Source organism: Lepidothrix coronata, unplaced genomic scaffold (assembly GCF_001604755.1).
Source record: "Lepidothrix coronata isolate B3197 unplaced genomic scaffold, Lepidothrix_coronata-1.0 Scaffold8, whole genome shotgun sequence".
Taxonomy (NCBI): Eukaryota; Metazoa; Chordata; class Aves; order Passeriformes; family Pipridae; genus Lepidothrix; species Lepidothrix coronata.
The window spans coordinates 5,440,799-5,468,074 of NW_016690188.1; the positions used below are offsets into that span (position 1 = coordinate 5,440,799).

Here is a 27,276-nt window from a genome sequence, read left to right on the forward strand (position 1 = left end):
AGTCTCCTCATTGCTGACCCCATCAGTCTGTCTCCTCATGGTGCTCATAAGGAAAACCCTCTCCACCAAGGACAAAGATGTTTTTAAACAAGCCAATCTGATATAAAACATAGTTTGCTTAACCCAGAGGTGACCAAGAAGCGATTGCTGGCGGACTGTGCCCAGCCTTGAGGTGCTCTGTCTGGCTGCCCTTCTCCAAAGGCTGTGCACGCTGCCATGCTGTGCTGTTCATTATCTGAGCAGCGTCTGCAGTTCCCTTCTCTGTTACAGATGCCGCAGTCTGCTTAGTTTTGTGCAGATGACACACTGCCCTTACAGTCCTGTGAGTTGTCTCTGCAGCTCCTCAGCTAGCCAACATCTCAACTGTTCTGCTCAAGACTTGTCCTCCTTCTCACCCTGGACACCCCAGTGAGTGAGTGCCACTGGCCTGGCCATCCTCCCACTGCTGGTTAAGTTGCAGCACTGAGACATTACCTGCTCTGCTTCAAATATCTGCTCCTGCTCTGTTGCTTTTGAGCATCCTTTTTGCACAGATTTTCCCATTTCATTGCTTTCTATCTGACACCTCTCATCAATAACAAGGGGTTGCTATCTGACTCTCATCAGCCCAAGTTAGTTTCAGCATTGTGTTTGTGAGCAGAGAAGTGCTGGTCCATCAGTGTGTGTGCAGCAAGGGCTGCTTGTCCCACATAGTGGTGGCATGCAACAGGGAACTAGGCTGAGTTATTTTTTCCAGTCTACTAAGCTGTCAGGAAATGCTTTCTGTCTTCCTAGCCAGTGTGCTCATAAGACCAATTACAAAAAAAAAAAAAAAAAAGGGAAAAAAAAGTTAGAAACCCATCTGTGCATGACTTTTCTTAGTTTTAAATCTTCTCTAACGACAGGGATAATGCTGGGTTCAAGTTTTAAATACTATTTACAGAATAGTAACAATCACAGTAACCAATACTATTATTTGGCTCTTGATTTAAGTTGTGTATACAGACCATGTAACCTATGCCGGCAGCTACTGAAATAAAGTCCGCTTCTCTATGTTGGCTTGCTTGTATTCCAGCCTTTTAAATCAGCTTACTTTATACCTTAGAGAATACTTTTATTTCTATATATATCTTCTCTTCTATTGGCTACCCCAGATAATCCTGTGATCAGCCATGCAGCAGTGTCACTTGAGTAGAATATGGAACGATGCTGATCGTTTTCTCATAGGCTGTCATACTAGCCCAGAAATAGCATCCATCTACAATGGGAGAAGCTCTATTAACATTTACAACTGTTCCTCTTCCCGACCCCTGAGAATTGCTCCGTGGTAGATAAGCAATACTTTGTAATACATTTCTTTGCGCTCAATATTTTGGAGTTGAATTCTGAAATATAAAGGCTCCTAATCCTGATCTGCTCTGGGATACACTGCTCTGCTCTTAGCAAGTGGTGCTGTGAATAGGATTAGCATTTCAACAGCTTCTTTTTTTAACTGTGAGCAATAAACTAAAATAATAGGGCCTGATTCAGAGCTCTCCAAAGTCGGCAGTAGTGCTTTGGCTGGTGTGCATTGGCTTTGGGTCAGGCCCATAAGAATGGGAAATTTAGTGTTTCTCTGAAAAGGAAGGAGAATGTGTGAATTTTAGAGTTCCTGCTCCTATGGGTCTGTCCACACCGAGCTGAAATTCATGGATTTACAAGCCAACAAACACAACTGTAAATTTGACAGCAGGTGAGAAGAAAATGTGTTGCTAGTCATAGAGTTAAAACTTGTGCTTTTTAATGATGTCAAGAGCATTTAGGACATGCATATAAACATGTGAGCATTAAAGGTATTTTTGCTGCTCTTCTTTTCCTCTTCCCTCCGACCTGTGGAAGTGCATACCATCGTGGGGCAGAACGTGGGTTGGGCGCTGTGGCCAGGGAGATGAACTGTTGGGCTGGGAGGGTTCACAGTGACTGGCTGCACTGAACGCAGCCCTTCAAGTTCATTAGCCACAGGTCCAGGGGTGAGAGCCAGCTGTGAGCATCTGGCCCTCAGGGCCCAGCACATGGTGATACAGCTCTGTACACTTCAACTAAAAGGAGTTTGGGGATTTACTGTGCCTGTACCAAGCAGAGCCCAGTCCTGATTAACATCTCTTGAGCAGGGCCTGGATTCCCAGTTTTTTACCAGCCTATTTATCACATATGAGATAGGTGACACTCTGAGCCTGCTTACTGTGTGTTAAGACTGCAGTTTTTCTGTTCTCGCATGAGCTCTGAATTTCTGAACCTCAGCTTTCTACAGTGCTTTTTAAAAGCACAGCAATGATAGCAGTCCTGAGACTTTGTACAGATATCCTTCGAATGCAGTTTTACCAAGTTCCTTCTCTTTTCCCTCTTTCTTACACGTCACACATGTATTTTGAGCTGTGGCTGGTAATTAAATGGAAAACTGATAAATTAATCTGAAATTGAAAATGCTTAGAGGGATGGATCGAATGTCACATGTATTTGAATCTCTGTGCATTATTGAAAGGTTTGGTATCATGACCTGTAGTGCCGTGTCCTTTCCAAAGCACTCCCCACCTTGGAACAGTGCAATGAGCAGTCAGAAGCAGCAGTTTCTGAATGGATAAGGTGGGACTCTCCCAGAGTGGGCAGAAGGGCACTGCTGGAGACGGGGGATGCATTGCAGCAGTGACAGTTGTACTGCTTCCTGCAGCTCTTTATCTTGAGAACAAGTTTCTGATTGCCATGATCTGGAGGGGATCAGGAGCAACCTTCAAGGCTCAAATAGTCCTTGGCTCCCAGCAGGAATATTTAGAGGGTTTAGTTCCTCATAGCAACAAAGCACTTCATGACATTTAGCTGATTACACCCTTGCAGGTCGACAAGAAGCATTGTCTCCATTTTGCAAATTGGAGAACAAAAAAGCTTGAGAGATGGGCCCTGTGGGCTCAGGTTTCTGCTGATAGTTGAACTTTCTTCCTGGCTCTGAGGCTCAGTGTGCTTCAACAAGGGAATTGTCAGGGATAGGTAGCAGGAGTGCTCAGGGCTCCAGAAGGGGCCCTTAGAGGTGTATCCCTCTCTTGGATTTTCTCAGGCAAATTAGTTGCAAGAGCACCTGCGTCGCCGGGCAGGGTCTCAGTGTGGTGTGTGCTGCTTGGGCTCTGAGGAGCAGTTCCTGACAAGCAGGGGCTGCAGAGCAGCGCAGCACTGTGCCCAAGGACACCCAGGCATTCGTGGTGTGTCAGCCCGCTCCTGTGCCCTTGGCTGCAACTGCCTGTGGGGCTGGGCAGCGAGAGGCAGGTGGAAATGGGGTGATTTGCATCTCTTGGTTACGTGCCAGGATCCAGAATATTTTTCCAGCAGTTTTTGAGAGGTGCAGGTCTCCGAGTGGTGACACTGACAAAAGCTTGGGTGTGCTGCTGTAAGGTGCCCGTTTGTAAATGAGCTGACCTGGATATTCTGTTTCCTAATCCTGAGTGATACTGTCAGCTCAGAGAGCTGAGCCTGGCTAATGACTGAAATCCACTGTGCTTTTCTTAGCGAGGATGTGTGGTGATCTGAGATAGTTGTTAAGTGCTACATCCTGAGAATCAGAACTGCACGTGCCCCACGGGTCCAGCATGTTTTAGACAGATAAACAGGGTTTGAGTTGACCGGGGAGTTACTATGAAAAGAACAATGTCAGGTACATAGTAACCTGCAGTTAACTAGGAGGGAGATTAAATTAATGGTGTTTTCCTTCTGATAAAGATAATGAAGAGCTTGCAAGGACTTAGTTTGCAGCTCCTACACATGATGTGTGTAGGCACTGTCTCCCTGGCACAGGGAATGCCAAACAGCTGTGTGACCAGAGCAGTGCAGCCAGCGGGGCACCTCACTGCGTGACATTTGTACTGTCTGAGACCTCGTTGATACTCTGAGATGAAAGAAAATAGGGGGCAAGGGGAATGGGAAATTAAATGGGAATAGGGACTGCAGGAAGGGATTCAAGGTGTCCTGGGATCTACCACCCTACAGAGCCCATTTCAAGGGAGGAGGGCACGGCACTGGGGGAGAGAGTTCAGGGGGGAAATAAACACTATGATCTCTCTTGTGGATTTAGGGTTTACTGTCAATCCTGCGCAAACTAAAAAGCACTCCGGACCAGGAGGTGAGAATCCTCCTCTTGGGACTGGATAATGCAGGCAAGACTACACTCCTGAAACAGCTGGCATCAGAGGACATCAGCCACATCACACCAACACAGGTGAGGAAGGCCTTTACCTCTCAGGGCAGTTCTTGCGGTCCCACCTGCCACCTTATACAAAGCACTAATGATTCAACAGAGTCTTTCAGTAAAAGGGGGAGCAGCTGGAGCCTGGTGCACCATTAAGTTTGTGTCTTTTCTGCCTAAGAGGAGGCTTCCTGAAGGAGCCAGAGAGCGTCAGGCCAGATCTGTCAGGTAGTGCAAAAGTGGATGAGTGCTGTGGAGTTCTGCAAAAGGCTTTTAGGTCATGCTAGGGTTGCATGGATGAGACTTTGTTCCTGTTGTCCTTGCCAAACAGGGGACATGTACAGTGGATGCTGCAGAACTGGGGAAGCCCCTGTCTCTTTGCATCTTTCACCCAGCCAGCTCCAAGGGTCCTGCATATACCAGTGCTCCCTCTCTAATGCCTCTCATCCCCTTTTGTTGATCCTGAGGGTTGGGGAGAGGGATGTCTCCCATCAGAAGCACTGCAGCATCGCTCCAGAGGAGGTTGCTAGAGAGCTATGGGAGATGCTTCCCCCCACCCTGTAGCTGCCTCCCAAAGCTCCTAGCCCTGACACCCCAATTCCAAGCCCCGGTCCCCTGGGTGGTGTGGCAGCACGTTGCCAGCCCACGCCACATCCTGTTTTTCTACTTGAATGCACTTTCAGTTGGTGCTCTAATTGATGAAATGGACCCTTCAGACGTGCAGCTGTTGCTCTTTTAAGCCTGGCATTAGCTGTGTCGTGTCGAATTGAGCTGAGACCTCTGGCTTCATGTTAGCTGTGACTGTCTACTCAGCTTTCACAAGCTCAACCTTGCTTCTCACAGTGCCCTTGTTTTCTCCTTATCTGCAGCTCTCCCACCTCTTCCTGCACCTACACTGCTACGCCTTCCCAGGGCACTAACTGCATCCTATGTCTCCATAGCCATGACAGTGTTAACCCTTGACCCAGGAGCGCTGGCAAACTGATGGTTTGGCGGCTGTGTTTGCTTTTGCCAGTGTCTCTCCAACAGCCGATCCATCTTTGTGGCTGCCCAGCCCATCCTGCTGCACATTGCAGGCATGGGATATATAAGGTGTTAGTGTCTGCCTGTGAACATGCTCCAGCCGTTCAGGCTTATGCTCTATGTGGCTTTGTTTCTGCTCTTTCCAGGGCTTCAACATCAAAAGTGTACAGTCTCAAGGCTTCAAGCTGAATGTATGGGACATAGGCGGACAGAGGAAGATCAGGCCATACTGGAGGAACTATTTTGAAAACACTGATATCCTTGTGAGTATTGGCTGCAGTTGAATGCTGTGTTCATGCAATGGCTTTCCAAGGTCTCAGCCAGAAATTCAGAAACAAGTAATGTAATGTCCCAGTCCTCAGCAACACCATTGCCATTGTAACAGGAGTTATTCTGAGCGAAATGGCAAGATTGGTTGGGTGCAGTAAGAAAAATACAGTAATGTTTGGAGAAATCCTTCGGTTGTATGTTTTTACTTTCACAGGATGGTGCTGTTTATAGCCAGTTCCTTTCCTCTCATCTCAGTCTCCTCCAAATGAAAGAACATTAATAACTTGTACTTTACCCATCTATAGCTTCTTTCACCAGAGACTCTGAAGGCCTGTCATGGGCATTAGTGACTTAAGCCTCGTGTGTAAAGGTAGGTCAGTATGGTGTCCTTGTTTTATAGGTAGGGAAACTGAGGCACAACAATTAAATTCTGTGTCTGCGTCAGATAGGAAAGCTTCTGACTGAGGGACACAGAGGGACCCCTTGTCTTTTCTTTTGCTCCTTTAATCATAAGACCGTCTTTTAATGATTTCAACAACTTAGTTGTAATTACCTTACAACTAGCTGCAGATGACTACAATTATATTTACAGTGCAGAACCTTTGTGTTTCCATGCCAGACCACATTGCCCTGGGACCCTCCAAGTGCTGTCTTGACCAATTTCAAAGATTGCCTCTAGCCTACAGCCAGACATGCCAGGATGAAGGCAGGCTCGAGGCTCCAGGCCTCTCCCCACCCCAAGCAATGTTGCCTGTGGGAACAAAGAAGAGGCAAGGACTGCAGGGCTCCCATGGGAAAGCAGAAAACTCTCTCAGAAAGATGCCCTTTCTCCCTCCTGTTGTGCACACACATACTCACTATGTGTCAGGAGCTTCAGTGCACTTCCATGGAAGTATCAGTGCAACTAGGAATAGGACTCTCTACACTAAGGCTCATGTCCAGGTGCTGAAAGTCCTGGCTGTGCCTGGAGGTTTAGAAAACATTGTCCAAATGAAGCTGTTATTTAACCGTGACTAATAAACCCTTGGTAATCTCCTTTGCTGATCACCCTTTTTGAGCCTTAATTTGGAATCTGATGTTCAAGGGCAGCCACCGCTGCATAAACCCAGTTGGTTGTTTTTGCAGAGCATAACGGAGAAATCTTTCTAGGGAAGAGGTCTGTGTTTGAGAAATGAGCATTGTGCTCCTCTGTGGCCATCGAGGAGAGAGACATGGCGTGGCTGTGAGGTGATCATGCCCACTGAGCTCAAGCTCTGCTGCTGCATGAGGCGGGGAGGCAGTAGGTGTGCGGATCAAAGTCAGCCCTGCAAAGCAGCAGCTCTGGGATCTCTGCCTGCTGTGGCAGGTGCTCAGGCTGCAGAGACTGCACAACTGAAAAATAGTATCTGGAAAACTCTGCTGGCAAAGGCAGTGAGCTACACTGGCCTGTGGGCTTCCACCCTCCCCAATGTGTGCTGCATGGGAGGTGCAGAAAAAAAGGTGAATTTGAAGATATCTTCAATCACATTTGAAGATGAAAGTGGCTGTTTTCCCTGCCCCCCTCCCACCCCAGTTAAAGCAATGTACAGAAAAAAACCTTCTTTTCCTATGAGTAAGAAGATAGATAGATAAAAGCAGAATCAGTTTGGGGGAAACAGCGGTGTGAATTCAGAGAAATAGCTGGTGCAGAAATGGACCTGAGCAACCCTGCCTGCACTCCATGTTGACACCCAGTCCCAAACGGGGAGATGTCAGCATGTTGGAGCAGTGCCTTGCTATGTCCATACACACCAAAACTGGAATCAAGTATGTGCTGATGGCTTTCTCTGTCTTCTGCCAGTCCTCACCCCTGTTTTAGCCAGTAATTTTACCCTCTGACAAACCTGGTGCAGGCTGTGCATCTTTAAATTGAGCCAACGTATCCCTCATCTTATTTCTTCATCCAGTCCTATCACGTGCAATTTCTGCCCAACCCACTTACTCCAGGTTGTGTTTTAGCATGTTTCTCAAAGGAGGTATCCAGCTTTACAGGGATTTCTTTCTCAAAGCTCCATTCTCCAACATGGTATTCTAACTGGCAAACTATGCTACCAAGCACCACAGCCAAAAATAGGCTCTTGAGTGGCCCTGGCCATAGAAGGACATTGGAGATGAGATTACACTACAGTTCCCAGGACCCCCTGCTTCTCTCTTCTCCTAAACTGTATTGCACAAAACAGAAAGGACCCTCTAAAGAGTATTAAAAAGCAGGAAGTGATTACAAATTCAAATCCATGCAGGTGCCTTTGAATGAGAGCTTGGTCTTGCATCACACACCTGTGATATTTGGAAGCTTAACCCAGGCAAATAAGGTGTGGATATCTGGCTGATTGCATATTCAGACAGGCACCTGCAGCTATTTGGCACAGTGCTCGCTGGTTTGGAAGTAGGCACTCGGCACATACTTTACTTTCTCTGTGCTTTTGTTGCTTTTGCCCTGAGCACAGTTGTATCCAGTTCTCATCTTGCAAAATAACTCCATAGCAAGGAACAGAGCGGTGCAGGAGAAACCCTGGCTGGTTGGGACTTGGACCTCTTCCTTCCCAGTTAGAGAAGCACCGTAATCTGGGAGGTGCTGCCTTTCAGTTGAGAAGTAGCACTTGACCATTGCGTTCACGTGTCACTGAACTTCCCCAGAGATGTCCTGAGGGAGGGCAAATGACACTCCAGTCTCACCCCAGAACACAACTGCAGCCCTGCAGCATTTTTTGGTTTGTGTTTCCTACCCCAAAATGGGATGCACAGGGGTATAATGCTTGGCAGGGGCGGAGAGGACGGGTGTAGCTGATACAGTATTGGTGCACATGCTTGGGATCACATTGCAGGGAGGGGCTGTGTGTCACGGTGTGCCCACGGCCGTTCCCCATCACGTGGCACCGCATGCGTGCACTGCTGACGCATCCCCACGCAGCTGCGTCCAGCCTGCCGCGTGTCCCCCAGCCTCTGTCACTGCACATCAGCCCCAGGTGATCTGCAGAGGGGTCTGTGAGGTTTGCTGGGTTACCTCCTCAGGCCTGGCATACAGATCCTCCTGCTGCGTGTTTGGTCCTATTTCAAACAACTTGAGTGCTGCTCATTAAGGGAGTGCCTGTAGTTTAATAGATATTGCTGCTGGAGATCTTCCCTCCCCCTACTATTTGGTCGAAATTATCCTGGAAGCGTGGAGTCTTATGCTGAGACTGCCTGCAAGGATGCCATTTATCTTGATGGCGGGGTGCTGTGCTCATCTATTCCCTGAAAACGAGGCTGACACTTGCTCCCCGTAAGCCACCAAAGAGCAGGCAGATGACATGCTAGCAGCTTCAATCACTGCTGATGGGGAATGGCAGGGACTGGAAGCAGAATGCTCAGTGTTTGTCACCAGTCCTGTCCCTGTCTGCCATCCCAGCATCCTTCTCCTTCGAAAACCTTCCTGTACCAAGCAATTAAAAAGGCATACGAGGCTATTCTTGCCTTACTGAGGTTTCCCATTTTTTTCTTGATGGTAGCTGAAAATGGAGTCTTACAGGATGGATCAACCAGCTCCAGGAGGCTGCAGTAGGATTGCCTGACGGAGAGGAACTTGATGTCTCCAATACATTCCTGTGTCCCCTGAGTGCTATTGTGTGCATTGGTGGCTTATTGAGGAGGTGATGCTGGAGGGCAGCATGGCACAGTCACACCAGTGTGGTGCTGATACACTTTGCTGGGATGAAAGAACATGTCTAACTCCCCAGATTTTGCCCTCCTGCATTCAGCTTCAGCTTGTAAGCCTGTCATTTGAAACAATACCAGAAGTCTCCTATTCTCTTTAGATAAGAGAGGCTATGAAGATGGTGAGTGCATCCCCAGTACTGCCCCCATCTCCTTTCTGATCCTACCCACGTGGCTGCCCACTCCCCCAACTTTCAAAGAGGTGGTTCCTCTCCTTTCAGAACATCATGAAGTTTTGTCAACATTTGCTATAAATAAGAGCAAGGATCTTTGTGCCCAAAAGCATAATTATTAGGTTCAGCTCACTTAAGCACGTGCTACTGTGGAAGAGTGTCTTCTGGGAAGAGTAACTTTTCCTGTCATTTCTTTTTCAGATCTATGTCATTGACAGTGCAGATAGGAAGAGGTTTGAAGAAACGGGTCAGGTAAGTTACTTATGCCCAGCTTCCTTTGAAGTAACTTAGTGCTCCTGAGTGGCCCTCGCTCACAAAAGTTAGAAAGAGGATTTTGTTGTTTATGAAGGAAATTTGCATTTCAAGGGACTTGCCTTTCAACATCAATGCAGATTATTTTGGTAGATGTGAAACAAGGAAAATAGGTAGCCTAATTCCGTTTAAATAGAACGGTTTTCATTAAAGTTATACAATAATAGCAAATGGAGCCTAATACTGAAAGCAAGAACTTCTCTAAGTCCTTTAAATGTTGCCAAACCAAGACCCCGAGGAATCCTATTTTCTTATTTACAAAATTGAAATGGAAATCATATTGACTTGATTGTCTTTTGGATGTAATTGAAAAAAAGCTAAGAACTTTCTAACTAGGACTGGCCAGAAAATAAGATTTCCGTTTTGCAAAGTTTTGATGTTTTGTAACATTTTATGTTTTAGGATGGAACAACATTAGGACTTTTGAACTTTCTTTTGTAAAATTCAGAAAGTGACAGTGTCCCAAAATAGCTAGCAACAAATTTACCCCCCAAAAAGGGGAGATTTAGATTAAAGCCCTCTGTTCTGCCTGATTTGAAGAAGGTACTTGATCTTTTGCCTCTCATGTATCATGGACAAACCCCAACAGCAGAACTGTTGGTTGTTCTAGGAGTGGGGGCAATCTTCCCCTGCTGGAGCTATTTCATTTTATATAAGTAATTAAATATTCATTGGCCAAAAGAGAGGGAGAGTAAGCAGAAGCTTTTAGAGCGCTTGCCCGAGTCAGGTGGAGTCAGCCAGGACCCCTCCTCATATTTCCACAAACACTTTTGGTTTCAATAAATCAACTGTGTCAGATGAAAGACCTATTTTGTTGAAAAATTCCCAGCCAGCTCTGTTTATAACTCCATTCTCTCATCCTGGTTTCCAAACCAAACATTGCTTTTGGGGGGATGGAGTCGTATTTCCACTGCAGTTTAGCATCTCCCTGACTGCACTCATTTAATCCAAAAGTTTCTACCCAGTGGATAAAGGATGTTAGGACAGTATCTGTGAGCATGAGACCTTTCCAGCTAAATAAGGAGCCCATAAAAATCTCATGCACTCATCTGTCTGCAACACCAGCAGTCCCTACAGGTTCAAGTTCTGCTGGGTTTGTCATACGTTCCCATAGGGAAGTGACTTGAGGCTGGGTGCTTGTTTCATGTGAGACCCTTGCACAACCCTAGGCATGAAGTGTTTTAGCCATCATCGATCCACTGCAGATTCAGATTTGGGCTATTCAAAAAATCTCTTTGAGTCACCCGTTTTTGAATGAGCAAACTCATTCTTCAAGATGCCACCCAAAATGTGTGCCATGCATATGGAGCCAAAATCCAGCTAGTAAAGCTGATTTAGTTTGTTTTCACCTAGCCAATGCCTTCAAAAGCATAAGCACTTTCTTATGGGAGGGAGATTTCCATTTCGGGGCAAGGGGGGAAAGTCCTCTATTGTTCAAACTGCAGTGTATAAAACTTGGAACAAGCCCCTGAAACTCCTTATTAGCAAAGATATCAGGGCTGGTGTCAACGGTTGCTCAGGTACAAATGCCAGTCAAGCAATAACTTAAGACAGATTCCTCATACTGCCAATTTACATGGTTTTTGCTGTTTCATCAGTTTTGGTCTCCTGGGATCAGGAACTGGTAAAACACAGAGTTGTAGCCTTTAAGGCAACTGCTAATTTCAGACCAAAATGAAGATTTTTCTAACCTGTAATTGGAAGAAATAGCTTTTGAACCTTGGGCAGAGATGATTGTATACATTTTTGGTCTCTTATAATAAGATCTAGGTTTCACTGGAACACACTCTTCTAGCATTTGCCCTAAATATATTTCTAATTAGAGACAACCACTGGTGGTTGAAAGTTTTCTGCCCTTCCCTCTCTCCATCTTCCCCCCACCTCACTCCCTTGTAAATGACACAGGAGTTGGCTGAGCTTTTGGATGAAGAAAAGCTTAGTGGAGTCCCCGTGCTCATATTCGCTAACAAGCAGGATTTGCTGACGGCTGCCCCTGCTTCGGAGATTGCCGAGGGACTGAATCTACACACAATCCGGGACAGAGTCTGGCAGATCCAGTCTTGTTCAGCTCTTTCAGGAGAAGGAGTACAGGTGAGGCTCTGGAGAAGGCTTGCTGTGCCAGCAGGCCATCTGTAAAAGATTGTTGATCTGCAGGGTGGGGCTGGACCAGCTGCCTCACCAAGGAGGGTCAGCACAGCCAAACCCTTGCAGCGCAGAACGCGGGGCGCGTGTGTCTCATTGCCTGCGCAAAGGGAAGGGAGAGCTATGGGCCCTTGGGATGCCTCCATCCCTGGGAAAGGGGAGAGTGATTGCCTCCCCACCCAGGAGCCCTTGGCTGGGCCAGATGAAGACTTTGATTTATTTTAAAGAGACTGCTGTCAGGTTAATCATTCTCACAAAACAAATCGTCTTTTACTATTAACCCCTTTGACTGTTACAAGTGTGCACTCTAGAAATCTGATTTACCTTCACTACTGATGTCATTTGGCATTTTGCTCAACCCAGGCGCCAGAGAGAAAAACTGATCAATTTTTCTGATCCAGAGAAATGCAAGAGTTGCACATGGGGCAAGGGCACTTCTAATGACAACATGTGGGGCAGCAAAAACCCACCAAAGGGCCTGAGCTGTGTCTCTGTGCTGAACTGTGATAGCTGTGTCTTGGGCTCCTGTGCTGTAGCCAGTTCCTGCGGTATAGTAGCTCTTTGTAATGTAAATGGGACCTAGGTTTGTTTATTTCACTCCTAGGCTTTCCTGAATTAATGAAGTATTTGCGGTGCTCTAAATCTGAGTACTCCCTTCACTGATATTTAAAGAAACAGAATGGTGAAGACATTTATCTTCATTGCAGTTTCTGTAAAACCTTATTGCAGATGCTACAGAGATGTTCAGGATAGTCAGATCTCAAGCTGGGTATGAAGAGTGGCAGAAGCAGCCCGCCATACTGAGTGGGCAGTAAAATGGCAGATGAAATTCAGTGTTGACAAGTGCAAAATAATACACATGTGGAACAACAATCCCAACTATACACATATGACAGTGGGCTCAAAATTAGCTGCCATTATTCAGAAGCAGATCGTTGTGAACAGCAGCTCGTCAGAGGCCAGAGAGGAAAATCCAAACACTAGACAATTACAGGAAAGCAAACAAGAAACATCTTTTCTAGCAGGTTAAAGTCATGGTGGACCCATACCTTGAACATGACATTAATTTCTGCCTCTGCCCCATTTAAAAAGATTTTAGTAGTAGTAGAATCATAGAGTCCAACAAAAAATTAGAGTCTTCAGGAGATTGTTATACCAACTTCATGTTTAAAGCAGGGATAACAGTGAGTCTAGAGGAGATTGCTGAGAGCCTTGTCCAATCAACTTTCAAATATCTCCAAGCATGGAGATTCCACATCCTCTCTAGGTAACCTCTTCTAGCACTTAACTACCCTAATCTGAAAAAATATTGTCCGTATATCTTCTCAGAATTAGGAGAGATTTGAGAATCCTCTATTGAGAATGATCAGTAGCACAGAATGCCATCTGTATACAAGGATAATAAATAAATTAGGACTTGCAGCTTGGAAGAGAGAGGACAGACAATGGGAACATCTTCAGGATTTATAAAATAAGGTATAAAAATGTCAGACCGTATGCTGTTTTTCACATTGCTAGAGGGAGGGTGTTCCTAATGAAATAATCAGACAGCAGCTTAAAAGAAGTAAAAATAAGTGCTTCTTTGCGAGTCGCATAATTAAATTGTAGATGTCACTGGCAAAGGATGTTGTGGAGACCAAATGTACCAGTCTTAAGAAAAATACTAAGTGAATTTCTGAAGAAGGGATCTGCAGGCAATCACCACTAAGATCTGGAGGCATCTTTTGGCTGAGGAACAGCTTGGGCCATGGACTGGGAAGGAAGAACAGAGCAAGAGAGATCCTGTTCCTACATGGTCTTTCTCCCTGGCATCCAGAAGGAAAGCTGGATGAACCATTGGTCTGACCCAGTACAGCAGTTCTTCTAATTTCAAATTCTCAAGCTGATGTTTAGACCTAAATGTTGTAGATGGTATCCTCCAAAGGGCCTTTATTTACTTAGCTAAGATACAAATTCAGCTGTGTTCCAGCCAGTCTAGTGAAGGGCTTCAGCTGTAATCTTTATTCTGAAGTGGTGGTGGTAGAGGGAAACGTATTCCACACTGGCAGTGTATATTCCAGTCCAAAGAAATGTGATCAGGAAAGTTGACAGGGTTTCAGGCAAGCATAGGTCACCTTCTTCCCTCCTCCAGGCCCTCCTCTGGTTTATGGACATCCGGCTGTAAAGGAGCAGTAAAGTAGCAGGTGAAATTCAGAGATGTGGGTTGGATGTGGAAGAACTAAATAATAGGAAGTGGCACTTTCTGTTTGTGGGCTTTGAAATATGCCTCCTTCTTGAGCTGATCTGTGTGCTCTGGAGTGGACTGCACCCTTCTTTATTGACAGACAGCACCTTCTTCCTGTGCCTCCTCCCTGAAGTACAGCACATCGCTATACATTCAATAGCGTAAAATACACAGCCCAATACCCTCTAGCAGGGAAATGAAATCTGCTTCTGCGCTCACTTCCAAAAAACAGAAGACCAGAGCTAAATAAAAGTATTTGCAGGCCAATATATTGTGTTCATCATGCTTATCTAGACAGTTTAGGTGCAGGCCAGATAATGTCCCTCTTGGTTGTAGGCAGTCTCGTTTCCCTAAATACTGCAGCTTATTCCATAAATGATTATTGCAGAAAGGTCAGGGACATCACAAACTCTCTGTAGCTCGTAGAAAAAGAGCCTCTACATTTCTCTTCAGGCATAACTGCAGGCTTGTCAAATCCAAGCACTCCCTTTCCTTGCAAATTGAACAAAATGGTTTGGGAGACAGCTTTTAAACTAAACCTGGATCAGCCTAGAAAGATATGTTGTCTTCAGTCCTGGGACCCTTAAGGAGGGGTCAACATGCTGAAAATTTAGGAGAACCAAAGAACTTGTTTAAAGAGTGACATCAAGAATGATGTTTTTGAGGATCCTAGTACACAGTATCTCTGCCAGTGGCTCAGAACATGAGTTCTGTATGTGTAATTGAACCTCAGGTCACTGCTTTAAGAACTTCTTTGAGAAATGACAGTGAGTGACAGCAAAGTAAGTGAAGATGTGGAAGCATCAGGTATTCAAAATGAAAGCCAAGGAGCGGGTACACTTACCATCGCTGCTGATGGAATGTATTAGCTAGAGTAGAGCTGGAGACATCACTGAAGAGTGGTGGCATATCTTGTGCTGAGCACATGCAAGAACAGAGTTCATAGGGGAAGATGTTTGTGATAGCTTGAAGGAAGAGCAGTGAGCAAAGATAAATAATGCCAATACTTGAAGGAGAAATAGTTTGAAGGTCATTTAATTAGTTTAGCTGCTTGCACCATGGTGTATAGAACTGGGTAGTTAAGACTGGGGATTTCAAGGTTAATGAGATTAGATTATGGTTAATAGAATGATATAAATTTAGAGAATTTAACTAGTATTTGAAATGGGTTATTTAATAAAACTATTAATTAAGGGGGGAATCCATACAGTCATCTTCTCTTTTAAAATTAACCACTGGGGACTCTGGAAAAGGGGCCCAGCAGTGTCCTGAGCAGGCTCAGAAGAGAGGTGACTGGGTTAACTGGAAACCCCATGCGGTGTCTCAGGATGCCAGCTGGCAGCCCCTATTATGCCAGCTGAAGACTTCATTACCTTCTGACTGTAACCGTGGGCAGCGCTTGTGTTAATCAGACTTCATGGTGCCATTGAGGGAGGAGTGGCATCACTCACACTCAGAGGCTTTTTCAAGCTAACTGTCTGCTTGGGTCTGATCTTATCCTTCAGCTCTAGTTCGGAAAGCGGGAAAGCTTTTTCTCCCTGCCACAGCCATCTGGGCTGTGCCTCTGGAGCAGAGTCCTGAACAGCCTACACTGAGCCCCTTGCACAGGATTCAGCAAGCGAGGGAGGTGATTGCTGATGTCAGCAGAGGAACACAAGGGAACTGTTGCCACATAACGGCTCTCTGGTGCCACGTAGGCTCTCTTGGGGTTGTATTGTGACCAGATCTCCAATTGTAGCCCTTGGTGTGCAAAAGCTATATACATCTCACCCTGGCTGGCTGTGGTGGGGTGAAAGCAGGCAGGACTCCTCTGCTTTGCAGCCTGCCCTCTTGCTGGAGGTGTTATTTAGGGGCCAGGGTGTGATATTAAATATGCCTCAAGGCTTTGGACCAATCTGTGCTCTGCAGCCTGTTTCTTGTCTGAAGCAAGAGTCTCCGATCAAGGCAGCAGGAGTTCAGCCTGCCCTGAGGAACTGTCCTCCAGAACGATGCTGTAGCGCATTGTGTCCAAAGTCTCCCAAACATAATGGCTCTCTGGAGACCATTAAAAGCCACTGAAACTGAGAGTAGCCACTAAACTTCTCTAATTTATGCCAGAGCCCGTCTGGCCCAAAGGACTGTGGGAAGGGCTGAGCCTCCATCTCCTCCCTGGCTGTTTCAACCCAGTTGAGAGTGAAGCCCAAGCCCCAAGTTATGTCTTTGCTGCGATTCAGCACTTTCATAAGGACTGAACCAGAAAAGGACCCCCTTGGCAATATGGTATCTGCAAAGCTTAAGTTTTGTCTTAAAGATGTCTTAGCCAGGGCAGGCTGAATGGGATCTTCCACATCTTAACAAGGTTCTGGAGCTACTTATAAATGTGATTTAAAACCAGTTTTGATGACTGCAGCTCTCCTGAGGCAGGCAGAGCATGTTAAGGAAAAGCAACCCTGTTTCCAGATTACGGGGCAGTGTCTTCTGATTTTTAAGCATGGTAAGGAAGGAGTCTACAGTGCTGCATCAGGGATATGAGGCTTCAGAGGACAAAAAAAATAAGCTTTCGCCCAGGCAAAAAACAATGGATAATGTACTGGCGGGATCCTGTAAAAGCCAGCCTGTATGATGACTCGAGGTGCAAGGAAATGACAGATAATGAAGGCACAGTCCTGCCTGTGCTGAGGGAGAAGAAAGTGACGGTTAAAATAACGCATACCAAAAATGCTAGAGATGGAGAATTTTGCACTTGCCTGACCCAATTTGTTATGGCAGACAGAGGATTACATGAAAGGATTAAGCTTTGCTGTCCTTAAGGTCACATTAGGGGTCACAAGTTTGTGGCCTTGCCTGATCCCTGGCTTGCAGGGGAGCAGAAATCGGGAGGCTTTTTGTGGGGTGGAAAGGACTTGTTCACTGTGTTTGAAGTCAGATTACTTCACTCCCATAGCCACAAAGCTGATAATGCAGAGAATAAGCAAGCAGTGGGCTAATCTTAAGCAGGACTTTTTATTTCTCCCAGGGAAGGCTCTACCAGTACTTTCCCAAAGGGCGTTGGAGTACAACTCCCTTGGCACAATAGCAGATGGGACTGCAGCAAGGCGGGGTTGTGCTGAGCAGCATTTCTCTGCAAGGAGCATTATGCTCTTCCCTGGGGTTCTTTCTCTTTGCTTTGGTAAAGTTTACTAGCTGCTTGTTAAGGAGCTAAGAGAGGCAAAGCTGAAAGATCTGAAATCTTTTCCTGGCTAAGTTTTCCCAGGGTTGACTTGAGGCTGGAATACTAATATTGTATCCGCCTCGATCCTCAGAGTACCTGCCAATGACTCTGTGTCTCAACAAAGCAGCACAAGGACATCTATCAAGATCTAAATGTTACTGTAGGGATTGTACTTTCTTCACAGAGCCATCTTTTAAGCATGCAGATATAGGGACAGAGTGTGTAGGGACAAAGGATGACAACAGTTGACTCCTTATGGACTAGACTCTTTCAAGCACTGTTTCCTCCTTCCCGTGTGCCTTTCCCATAGCAGCTCTTTGTGTTTGTAGCAGCTTCCCTGGATTTCTCTATCTTACCAACATTTCATCCTGCTTCAGACCTTCGGTAGAAAAACTGCAAACATACCTTTTAGTTTCTTTTGCTTTTCATTGCATTTGCTATTCTCCAAAGCATTTGGGGACACTGCAGAACACCCCTCCCCCCAAAAAAAGTTGCACCAGAAGCTGCGGATGTAGCTGAGGAAGGCGTCTCACACGTACCTCTTTGATACAGCTGAGCATGTTAATTTTCCCTTTATCACAGGCAAGCAGAGAGATACTTATGATTAAATGTGCTCTTTTCTGTCAATTAACTCACGCCAGAAGAGGGTTTTTAAAATCTATTCCTTCTTTAAAAGTTTGGTGACCTACTTACGTATTTCAAGCCTGTTTGGAGTTCACCTTTCCTCTTGCATTTTGCTATGTCATTCTTTTGCCCTCGTTAAATGCTTCATGCAGCCAGGCTCCCAGCCATGGTAAATCCCATCATAAACTCTGCTTTATGACCCTCGCTGCGCTGGTGCTGAAACGGTCTGTCTTTCCCCTTCCCGAGCTCCCCAATGGCAGCAGGCAGAGTTTTAATCACTGTGAATTCAGGTTGTGGTCAGATTAGGTAGAAGATAGGATGCGTGTTTGTTGTTTTGCAGTGATGTATTGTTTCTGAGATTACTGTGCTGAATAGCAGAGGGTGTCAGCTGATATTTATTACTTTAAGCTGTCTCAGCTGTTCTGGTTCAGCAAATAAACCTACATTCAAAATGAATGAGGAGCTCTGCCTGCCTTGTATGCCATGATGTGTGCAAATGTGATTATTGCTTCCGAGGCAGGGGAAGCTGAAATCATTGTGGGAGCATTTTTATTTATTTATTTAGCTTTACTCTTTGCAGGCAATCATGCAGATTTCTAAAGCACACAATCGAGTCAAAGGCTTGACACCTCTCCTCCTAGCCCCATTGTTAAGTCCTGGCATTCCTCATGCTGGGAATCACTCCCTCCCTCTCTCTAAAGTGATAAGCTTTAAACCACACTATTGATTGCTTAAGGCATTACATGTTTTACACCTAGGTTATCAGTGTTATTGAAAGGGGAAGACACAAAGCTACTGGGCCTTAAAATGAATCTACCGCTCATCTTTTCCCATTTGCTCTGAGGATTTCAGACAATTTGTTTTACACTGATCTCTGCTGTGGAGATAAATAAATGAAACTGGAGACCTCAACCCTCCCCAAGGTTAGAGTTAGAAGTGTTATTAGTGTAGGGCCTCATGTGCACCCCAGCACAGGCTGGGCTCACTTATTCTTTATTTAACACAGCAACAAGGGCTGATTTCAAAAGTTGCTGCTCCCCTTCAGATAAGAAGTGTCACATAGCACAGTTATCAAGGTGAATTGGTATTTTCAAGTGAGAACCTCTCTGCTTCTGATTAAGCCCTGAGGACTCCCTCTCTTCTCTCTTAACTCTTTAGCTCCCCTCCAACATGGTCACCACCTTTGTGGCTGAGGGACAACACAGAGGCACAGCAGTGGGTCTCGGCTCACCCGAAGGGCCTGCCTTGCTGTGCCTTTGACCACCTGTCCTCGGGGAAGTTGAGGTCCTTGGCAGCCTTTTGGCAGTTTGGGGACAAGGGTGCAGGAAGCCAGCAACACTGCTACCGTGGGGCTGTTGGCCTGAAGGCTCTGATCTTTCTTAGGGTCTAATTATTGTTTTAATGATCCAGAAATGACCACTGAACATAATACAGTGAGATCCCCTGCTCTGAACTCTTAGGGTGACATTTGTCCAATTTCCAAATGCAAATATGTGCTGCTCCCTCTCATCCCCAAACCCCTACCTGCCACCTTTTTGATCTCAGCCTCCCTGTCAGCAGAGATACCTCCTAGGCAGGACAGAGGTAACAAATTCGATGGGACACAACTACGAGGAGACTGTGCATCTTGCACTCCATTGTGCGCGTCTCCTAACAGATAAATGACAGGAGCAGATGAAGTATTGCTGTGGCTTTCAATAGCATATCCCGTTCTGGGATCTCAGCAATAAACTCACAAATTGGGTATTCATGGCACAAGTGTTGCAATCCTGCTTGCAGTGGCCAGAAAAGTCACCCACACATTTTTACAGACATACCTTAAAGAATGTATCAGCCTCTTGAAACATCATCACATTGCTTCTCACTGAATCCCTGTGGGACCCCTGAGGGCCCATATTTTGTGGGGGCCCTGAGGAACAAGGAGTAGGGTCCAGATCTGGGTATTGCAGTGGCTTTCATGGATCTGGATTTCAAGGCTTGCAGATGAGCAGAGAATTAGAGCCGTATTCTTAACTGGGAGCTGACTGTATAACAAACAGTCCCCTGAAATCCACAGTCTCAAGATTACTTGCCCAAGATTACACAAATCATCTCTGGCTGAACCTGGAACTGAGTCTTCATCTGCCGCTGACATACCTTGACTGCAAAGGGATCCTTCCTCGAAGGACCTACACATAGCGATGTCATGAGACGATGATACTTTTTATGGTCAGGTGAAAGATTTAATGACCTCTGTGTGACAACATCTACTGAGCAAGGACGCACTTATTTTTTTAACCCGCAGTGGTTTTGGGCACAGAGGGACAGGCAGGGGTTCTGTGAGGAGTCAGAACATGGTGCTTGCAGAGTGGTGGTTGGGTGGGATTGGGGGATTCCTTTTCCCTTCGCTTGACTAACATTACCTTTCTCTGTCTGAAGGACGGCATGAATTGGGTGTGCAAAAATGTCAGTGCTAAGAAGAAGTAAAGCGATCTGAGCTGCATGGAAATGGAGGAGCGGTGGGAGCAGAATTCTAGCCTGAAAACACTAATTTGCTGCTTTCTGACCAAATGTTTTTCCATCTGTGCACAGCTACAGCTGTTAAAAGAAAAAAAAAAGAGAGAGAGAAAAAAAGGGAACAACATCGGTTTAAGCCTACTGCTGGATTTGGAACTTGACCTGCTCTTTAGTATCATTTTTTTATCCCAATAAAGGAATTACATATTTCCTCCCTATGCATAAATAGTATTAAATGTCTGATTAGCAAGCAAGTTTGTAAGCAGAAGCAAGACTGTGATTCAGTGTGGAGCAGAGGGAGTGGTGAATTACTGTAGTTGCTTAGATGCATAGGACCTGCCCTATACGCGTGGCTGCTGAGGACACGCTCGGGTGTCAGTCACAGCTTCCCCTCAGTGACAGATAAAATGCGGTTGTGTTACCAATTGTGGGTAGTTTCTTAAAATAAAGCTGCTAAGGAGTCATTTGTGTAACGAGGGTAGAAGACTTCCACACATTCCTATAGCCATAAAAGAGGAGTTTGATCATAACGAGGCACTGTTGCATTGCGACACCGCTGTAGAAGGGAGAGAAGGGTTATATGTGTATAATTGAAGCTCTTTACAGTTGGAATAATGCAGGATGAGCATGCCTAGGGCTTTTCTCACAGCTGAAGGAGAATTTAGCCCAGCGTTTCACCTTGAGCCAGCGAAAACGTGGTTCCTCCGTTCAATAAGTTCCATATGTGAGATTAGTCTTGATGTTGAACAATCCCTGTTGATTTTCCCTTGATGTTAAGGCAACTCTGCAGGAGAATGCAATTAAGTCCATGATTACTTTCTAGAATGAGATATCAGGTCCCAGGTTTCCTTTTTGAAATGTGCAAAATGTATTCTCCTACCCCACCACCTCAGCAAGCCTCGCCTAGCCCTGCCAGGGATTGGGGGACTGCCCCACAGCGGGCTGGCTGCCCAGTGCCTGAGGTCCTCCCAGCCCCATCCTGGCTGTGGATTGCCCTGGTGGAGGGTGAGGATGCTGATGAACGGCAGATGAGAAGCACTCTTTAAAACAAGATTTCATTCTTCCCTGAACTGACTTTCCCATAAAAGGATGCAGTTGCTGAAATAGGAAAGAGAATGTGTTTTCCGCGTCCTCGCCCCCAGTTCAAATCTAGCCCCAGCTGACAGTGGGCAGGAACGATTACCACGCCAAAGCAGCCATGTCCTGCATGAAGCAAGCTTGGTGACTCCTGGGCCAGTTTCTAATGCACAGATGGTAAAATAATCCCACTGCCCTGCTTGCCAGCTTTGTTTGCTGCCTGCCTGCAAAAGGGCAGAGAATGACTAGGGACTGCATTACCCCTTCCACCTCCTGGAGATGGACTGTCGGGCAGGATGGGGAAAGCTGCATGTACTAAAGCATGTGGCTTTACCACGCGTCAGCGAGTTGACTCATGGACCCAGGCAGACGGCTGACACCCCTGGAGCTCCCAGCTCTTTTTTCCTCCCTTCCCCTGGATGTCTCCACCTCACAGCACAAACATCTGCAGTGTACGTGAAGCAGCCCCTGGCCGCCTACGTGTTACAGCTTGGCAGATTAAAATCATCTGGGGCTCATTCCAGGTCCCCCCATAGATCAGGATGTACAGTAGCGGTTCAGGGTTGATCCGCGTGTAGTTCAGCTGTCTGCTGTGGCTGGGGGCAGAGGGACAGCTGGGACAGCAACTGCTTTACCAATCCAACTTTAATCTGCCTGCGTCCGTGAGTCAGCACCCTCCGTGTGCATCTGTCTCCAGCACAGAGGCAGGACATGCCTGCTGGAGTAGCACAGCCTTGCTTTAAAAACCAGACGACTGGGGAAGGGGCGGGGAAGAGCGGGCTCGTGTGAGCTGTTAAGCAATAGCTAATGACACCAAGTGACACAGCTCCGGCTTTGCATGGATTGAGTAAGGAGTCATAAGATGAGATGTTCGTTTAAACACAGCTTGCTCGGTGACTCCCCAGCTGCAATGGCTTATCAAGAATGCTGCAGATTTGGGCATGGCTTGTTCCTGGGTCAGCCCAAGGAGGAGAAATTAATCCTGGCATCACCTTTTCCTTGCAATTAATGTATTTGCCTGATGCAAGTGCTGTAAAGAATTGCAGCCCTCTCCTGTAGGCACACCTGGTGCTGGCTGAGTGGCAGAGCTTTGTGAGGGATACTCCTGAGCTTTTGAGCTTTGGATTTGTCCGCATTGCATGCCAGATGCAGAGGGAAATGCTTGGGTACCTGTCCCCTGGTCCAGGCAGGACAGAGCAAGGTCCCCCAGGGGGCTCAGGCATTGATCCTTCTCCCTTGCAAGGGACTTGAGTTGGTGCTTTCCTGCTCCCTACTTTTTTAGCAGTGGCAAATTTACTCTGTGACACCCCACCTGTGCCACAGTTGGCTTCCTGGAGCTGAAAAGCATCCAGGAGGGTAATTTGTTTTTTAAGTCTCACATTGGTTAAACTTGAAAATGTGTGTAAAATAGATATGTAGTAATTTTCCTATCACTTTAGTTGGGAAGGGAAAATTGCCTTATTGAACTCAGGATCCAGAAACATTTGCTGGCTCATTCATTATGTTTGCATGTAGCTACACGTATTGGTTGCGTGCATCTGTACTGCCAAGAGTGTCACCTGTAATCCAGCAGTTAATTTGGTTTTCCTGAGCAAGGTAGTGAGAGGAAGACCATGATAGAGTGATGTGTTCTGGGAGGAAGGAGGTGGACGGTTAAAATGACCGTATCTTAAGTATATCACCCTGCAGTGATGGCTGTAAATGCTCATTGTATTGTAAACATCTCTCTGTGCAACCTGGTGAAAATGTAAAAGGATTTGAGGTTCTGTTCACTTGCTGCTCCTTATCTGAATGTATTTACATTTGCTATACCCTCTGCAGGGCTCACTGCCCTGGGTGGCACCTGGCTAAACACCACCTGCACAACTGCCTGGGGCCAGCCAGAAACGCCTGCCCCTGATCAGTGCAGCCCCTGCCCCTCTCCCAGCCCTTCAGCCGTGCTCTGGTTTACAGCAATGGCACACACAAGGCTCTGTCCTTCCAACGCTGTTGGCTTTGCCCTCCTTAAGGTGAGGCTGGGGGAAGCAAACCTCTCATTGGTATGGGTGGAGCTCTGCCACACTTTGCATCGATTCATAGATTTTTAAAGCCAGAAGGGATCATTATGTTCCTCTCTCCTGACCTCCCGCATAACACAGCCCATTAAACGCCATCCCTCCAGTGGTGACTCACAGTTGAATTAGAGCCCCTCTGGTAGGAAGATACCTGGCCTTGATTTAAAGGCATGGAGTGACAGACAGACCCACCCCAGGCCTCTAGAAGTTTGTCACAGGGGTTAATTCCTCTCCCATGGGGAGTTTGTTGTGCTTCACTTTCACATAGTTAAATCTGGTTCTACCTTTGTGATAGATGGAAAGATGGCTCTCCTGCTCCTACCCCATTGTGTTCCCTGGAGGGGAGAGGTAGTGGAAAAGTGAGATTCTCCAAGGGCACATCAGAAAACATGAGTCCAAGCCCCTGCTCTGACCGTGAGCACTGGGTGTGGGCATTCGTATCCTCCCCTGGCTGTGGCTGTGTCCCCCACTGCAGCTCTGATGGAGGATGTCTCTCCCTGCCATCGGAGAATGCTTCCCAAAGCCTCTTGCAACCTTCTCCCATTTTTCCTACTACCAATAATGTTTCTTGTACGTTAATGTTAATGACTTCTCCCTCTATCAAAACTATAACTGGTCACCAGACTCTTTTTTATGAAGTGTACTGGGATGAGACCAACCCACTCCAACTCGCCTCCCGCCCCACAGGTCTCACCCTTCTCCAAAAAAGGTGGCGGCTGTTGCATTCCTTGGGCCGTCTGAGTCCACACAAGCTCTTTCTTTTATGTTCCCTTTTTGAATTTCACCAAAAAGGGGTATTTGCAATATCTGGTCATGTTGTTACTCAGTGTATAATTTAGATGTCTTTGTCAAAAAAAAAAAGGAAATAAATTAAAATTTAGTAGAAAGACAACTGGTGTTTAGGGGTGATTCTTTTGTTCTTTGCCAGGTTCATTTTCTGACAGCCATCAGCTGAGAATTGCCTCTTCCCAAGGAGCCCCCAGTCAGTCTGCAAAGCTGCTTTTCCACTGCTTCCCTGTCTTCCCATCAGAGATGGTTGCTGGTACTAGAAGTGATCAAAACTGTTGGTAGAAGCCTTTTTCCTTTAGATTTTCACTTATCCAAAACGATCAGAAAAAGCCAGCAAGAAAGGCAAACTTTGGGAGGATCTTCTTGTTTCAAAAATCATGTTGTAGGTTAAAAAAAAGCATGCCTTGAAACACATTCCCTGCTGACCTGGCAGGAAAAAGGAAGGGGAAAAAGGAAAGCAGCAAATGATTTGGGTTTGGTTCAGTGAAGTGGGGTTGGGAGGGCGTTTGGAGGGAGGGAAACGAATCTGGGGTTGCTTTCCAGCTAATCTGACTCATTACTGTTCCTGCTACACCAGGACAGGCCAAAAAGCGAGAAACTGTTAGAACTCTTTAAAGCATCAGCTCCCTCCCTGCATGGCTGGGATGCCTGCAAGGCTGTCAGAGCAGCTGGAAAAAACACATTATAGATGGTCACACTTAATTTCTTTTCTCTTTTTTTTTTTTTTTAAGGCACGCTTTATACTGAGCCTTGGTATTTTTTCAGCAAAGTAGGAAATACTTTTTCATCTTGTTTGCCTAATGGATTGGATGTGAAAAATATTTCTCTGGCAAGTGAACACCCTGAGAGTTGTTTGACTTGTCACAACGTTATGTATCGGCCCCTGCGGCCCCCGGCCCCTGAAGCCGCCGCGCTTCCCCTCTCCTGTTGCTGTTTATGGTGGGACACACCGTAATTTATGGCGAGGCTGCGTGTGACCTTGCATGCGTCTGCTCGAGCGAACCGCAGCTCCCTTCCCCGCACAAGCCCCGCTTTGCATTCACATGATGAATTTAGTGCTCCCGGAAGGACAAGGAACCGAGTGGGTTGGATGTGGGGAGGGAAAAAAAAAAAAAGAAAATAATAATCCACGGCCTGCAGGAGAAAAAAACACTGAGATTTTTGTTCCTCTTTGAGCGGTATTTCCCTGTTTACGGCCTCGCACTGCCCTGGATGGCTGCCTTTATCAGAGCAGAGAAATGGTCTGCGGCCACAGAGCTGGAGATTTCAGCCTCCACGTTCTCGTTGTGTTGGCATCCCCCAGCCCGGGGGGCTCTGCTGGGAACACATCCGTGAGGGGCAGCCAGACCGATGGCCACGGCCACGCTCCAGCCGACCCACCCAGGCACCCACCCAGGCACCGCACTGGAGCTTTTTTTCATTTTATTTTGTTTTGTTTAAGTGGAAACAAGCTCCCACTGCAGCCTCATGATTGGCTCCTGCCGAAATGGCAGCTTCGGGCTCAGTTGGCTGAATTTGGGCTTGTTGGATTTTTTATTGCAATCTGTTCGCTTATTTCCCTTCCCAGCACCGATTGGAAGCAAAACTCCTGTAAAGCTGTGGTCGGGCTGTGCCCGTGCTGGGGGATGCTGTCAAAGGCTTTCTGGGAACAGCATGGGGTGGGGGGTGCCCACTCTCCATTTCCTGTTTAGCTGGCTGACCAAGATGAGTATCTGTATCCTTTTAAATGGAAAAGGAAAAAGAAATCCTCAGAAGAGGAAGGGTTGGAAGGAGCCCCTCTGCTTGCAATGTGCTGTGACTGCGTGGCTCCGATCTGGCACAGCCCCAAATAAATAACCCTACAAGGAAGGGGACCTGGTAGGTAGGTTAGGCCCCATGTCTGAGCTGCATTAGAAGATGGCAGGAACACCTTGCAAGTAAATCACCTGGATGAGAGATATTTTTAAATAGAAGTTGTCCTTGCTGCTTGGCTTTGCAACCTTTATGCTACCAATGGGAGCCGAAGCCTGCAACATTTAATGCTTCTATGGCTGCCAGGAGCTTGGAGTGCTGGGGGGAGTGGGTCTCCCATGCTGAGAACATCACCATGGGCTGGGGACACTGCTGTCTCCAGCCTGTGACAGCTGGGTCCCAACCGACCAGGCAAAGCCCAACGACTTTGGGTGGCTGAGCCAGCTGTCCTGCCCCGGCTCCATCACCCTCCCTGATGTCAGACAGGAGGATTTATATGTATTTTGGGTTCATTTTTATAGCTGGCACCTGTGAGGCCAGCACCAGGCAGGGATAACCAAAGGGTCCACACTGCAGGGGGCTATGGGCACAGAGAGCTGGTCTGGGGAATGGGGAAACAGGCATGGCAACCTCTCTGCATCCAGGGACTGTGCTTGGGTCTGGGACTGGGCAGGGAGCTGGGGCCTGACTTACGGATGCTTTTGGAGCCGGGGCAGGAGCCGCAGCTCTCACAGCCCTAGGGGGGTTGGGGGGACGCTGAATTGGGTGTATTCAGCGTGGCACAGCTGGTGTGGGCTGCGGGGCGGGGGGGCCGCAGTTGCTTCTGACACTTTTGCCTCTGAATGTGATGATAAACTCCCTTTCCCGATTAGCGCTGATCCCTCTGCCTCCAAAACAGTTGGCCCTAATGAACATACGGCCCAACAGCTGTAAGCGGTTATACATATGCATGGATATATATATTTATCCCCCCCCAGCCCATCCATATATACTGGAGATCACAGCTGTTGCTATTCTTCCTTGCAATGCAGATCAGACGCTCTCTCTCTTTGGAGTCTTACTTGACCTATTTTGCAGGCACAAGATTTTTTGTGATGATGATTTCCCCAGTTGGTGCTTTTGATTCTGCCTGAAACATCTTGATTGAAGGCAAACAATGGCAGCTCCGGCAGCCGGCAGCGCCCCGCACCCACGCGCCACCCCGGCCCCGCCAGCCGCCACACGCCGGGGGGGCCAGGGATGGGGTCCGGCCGACAGCGGCTGCCGGCTGGTCC

The 27,276-nt window shown here is 46.8% G+C and overlaps 1 protein-coding gene across 1 annotated transcript in view; it reads left to right on the forward strand.

Annotated features, from left to right (window-relative positions):
- Positions 1 to 24,253, forward strand: part of ARL3 (ADP ribosylation factor like GTPase 3) — a 30,300-nt gene extending 6,047 nt beyond the window's left edge. The window contains exons 2-6 of the mRNA XM_017804073.1: positions 4,076 to 4,219; positions 5,356 to 5,472; positions 9,565 to 9,615; positions 11,581 to 11,766; positions 20,274 to 24,253. Of these exons, the coding sequence (XP_017659562.1) occupies positions 4,076 to 4,219; positions 5,356 to 5,472; positions 9,565 to 9,615; positions 11,581 to 11,766; positions 20,274 to 20,321 (546 nt within the window). The 3' untranslated portion in view covers positions 20,322 to 24,253. The remainder of the gene's footprint in view (positions 1 to 4,075; positions 4,220 to 5,355; positions 5,473 to 9,564; positions 9,616 to 11,580; positions 11,767 to 20,273) is intronic.
- Positions 24,254 to 27,276: the final 3,023 nt, after the last annotated feature.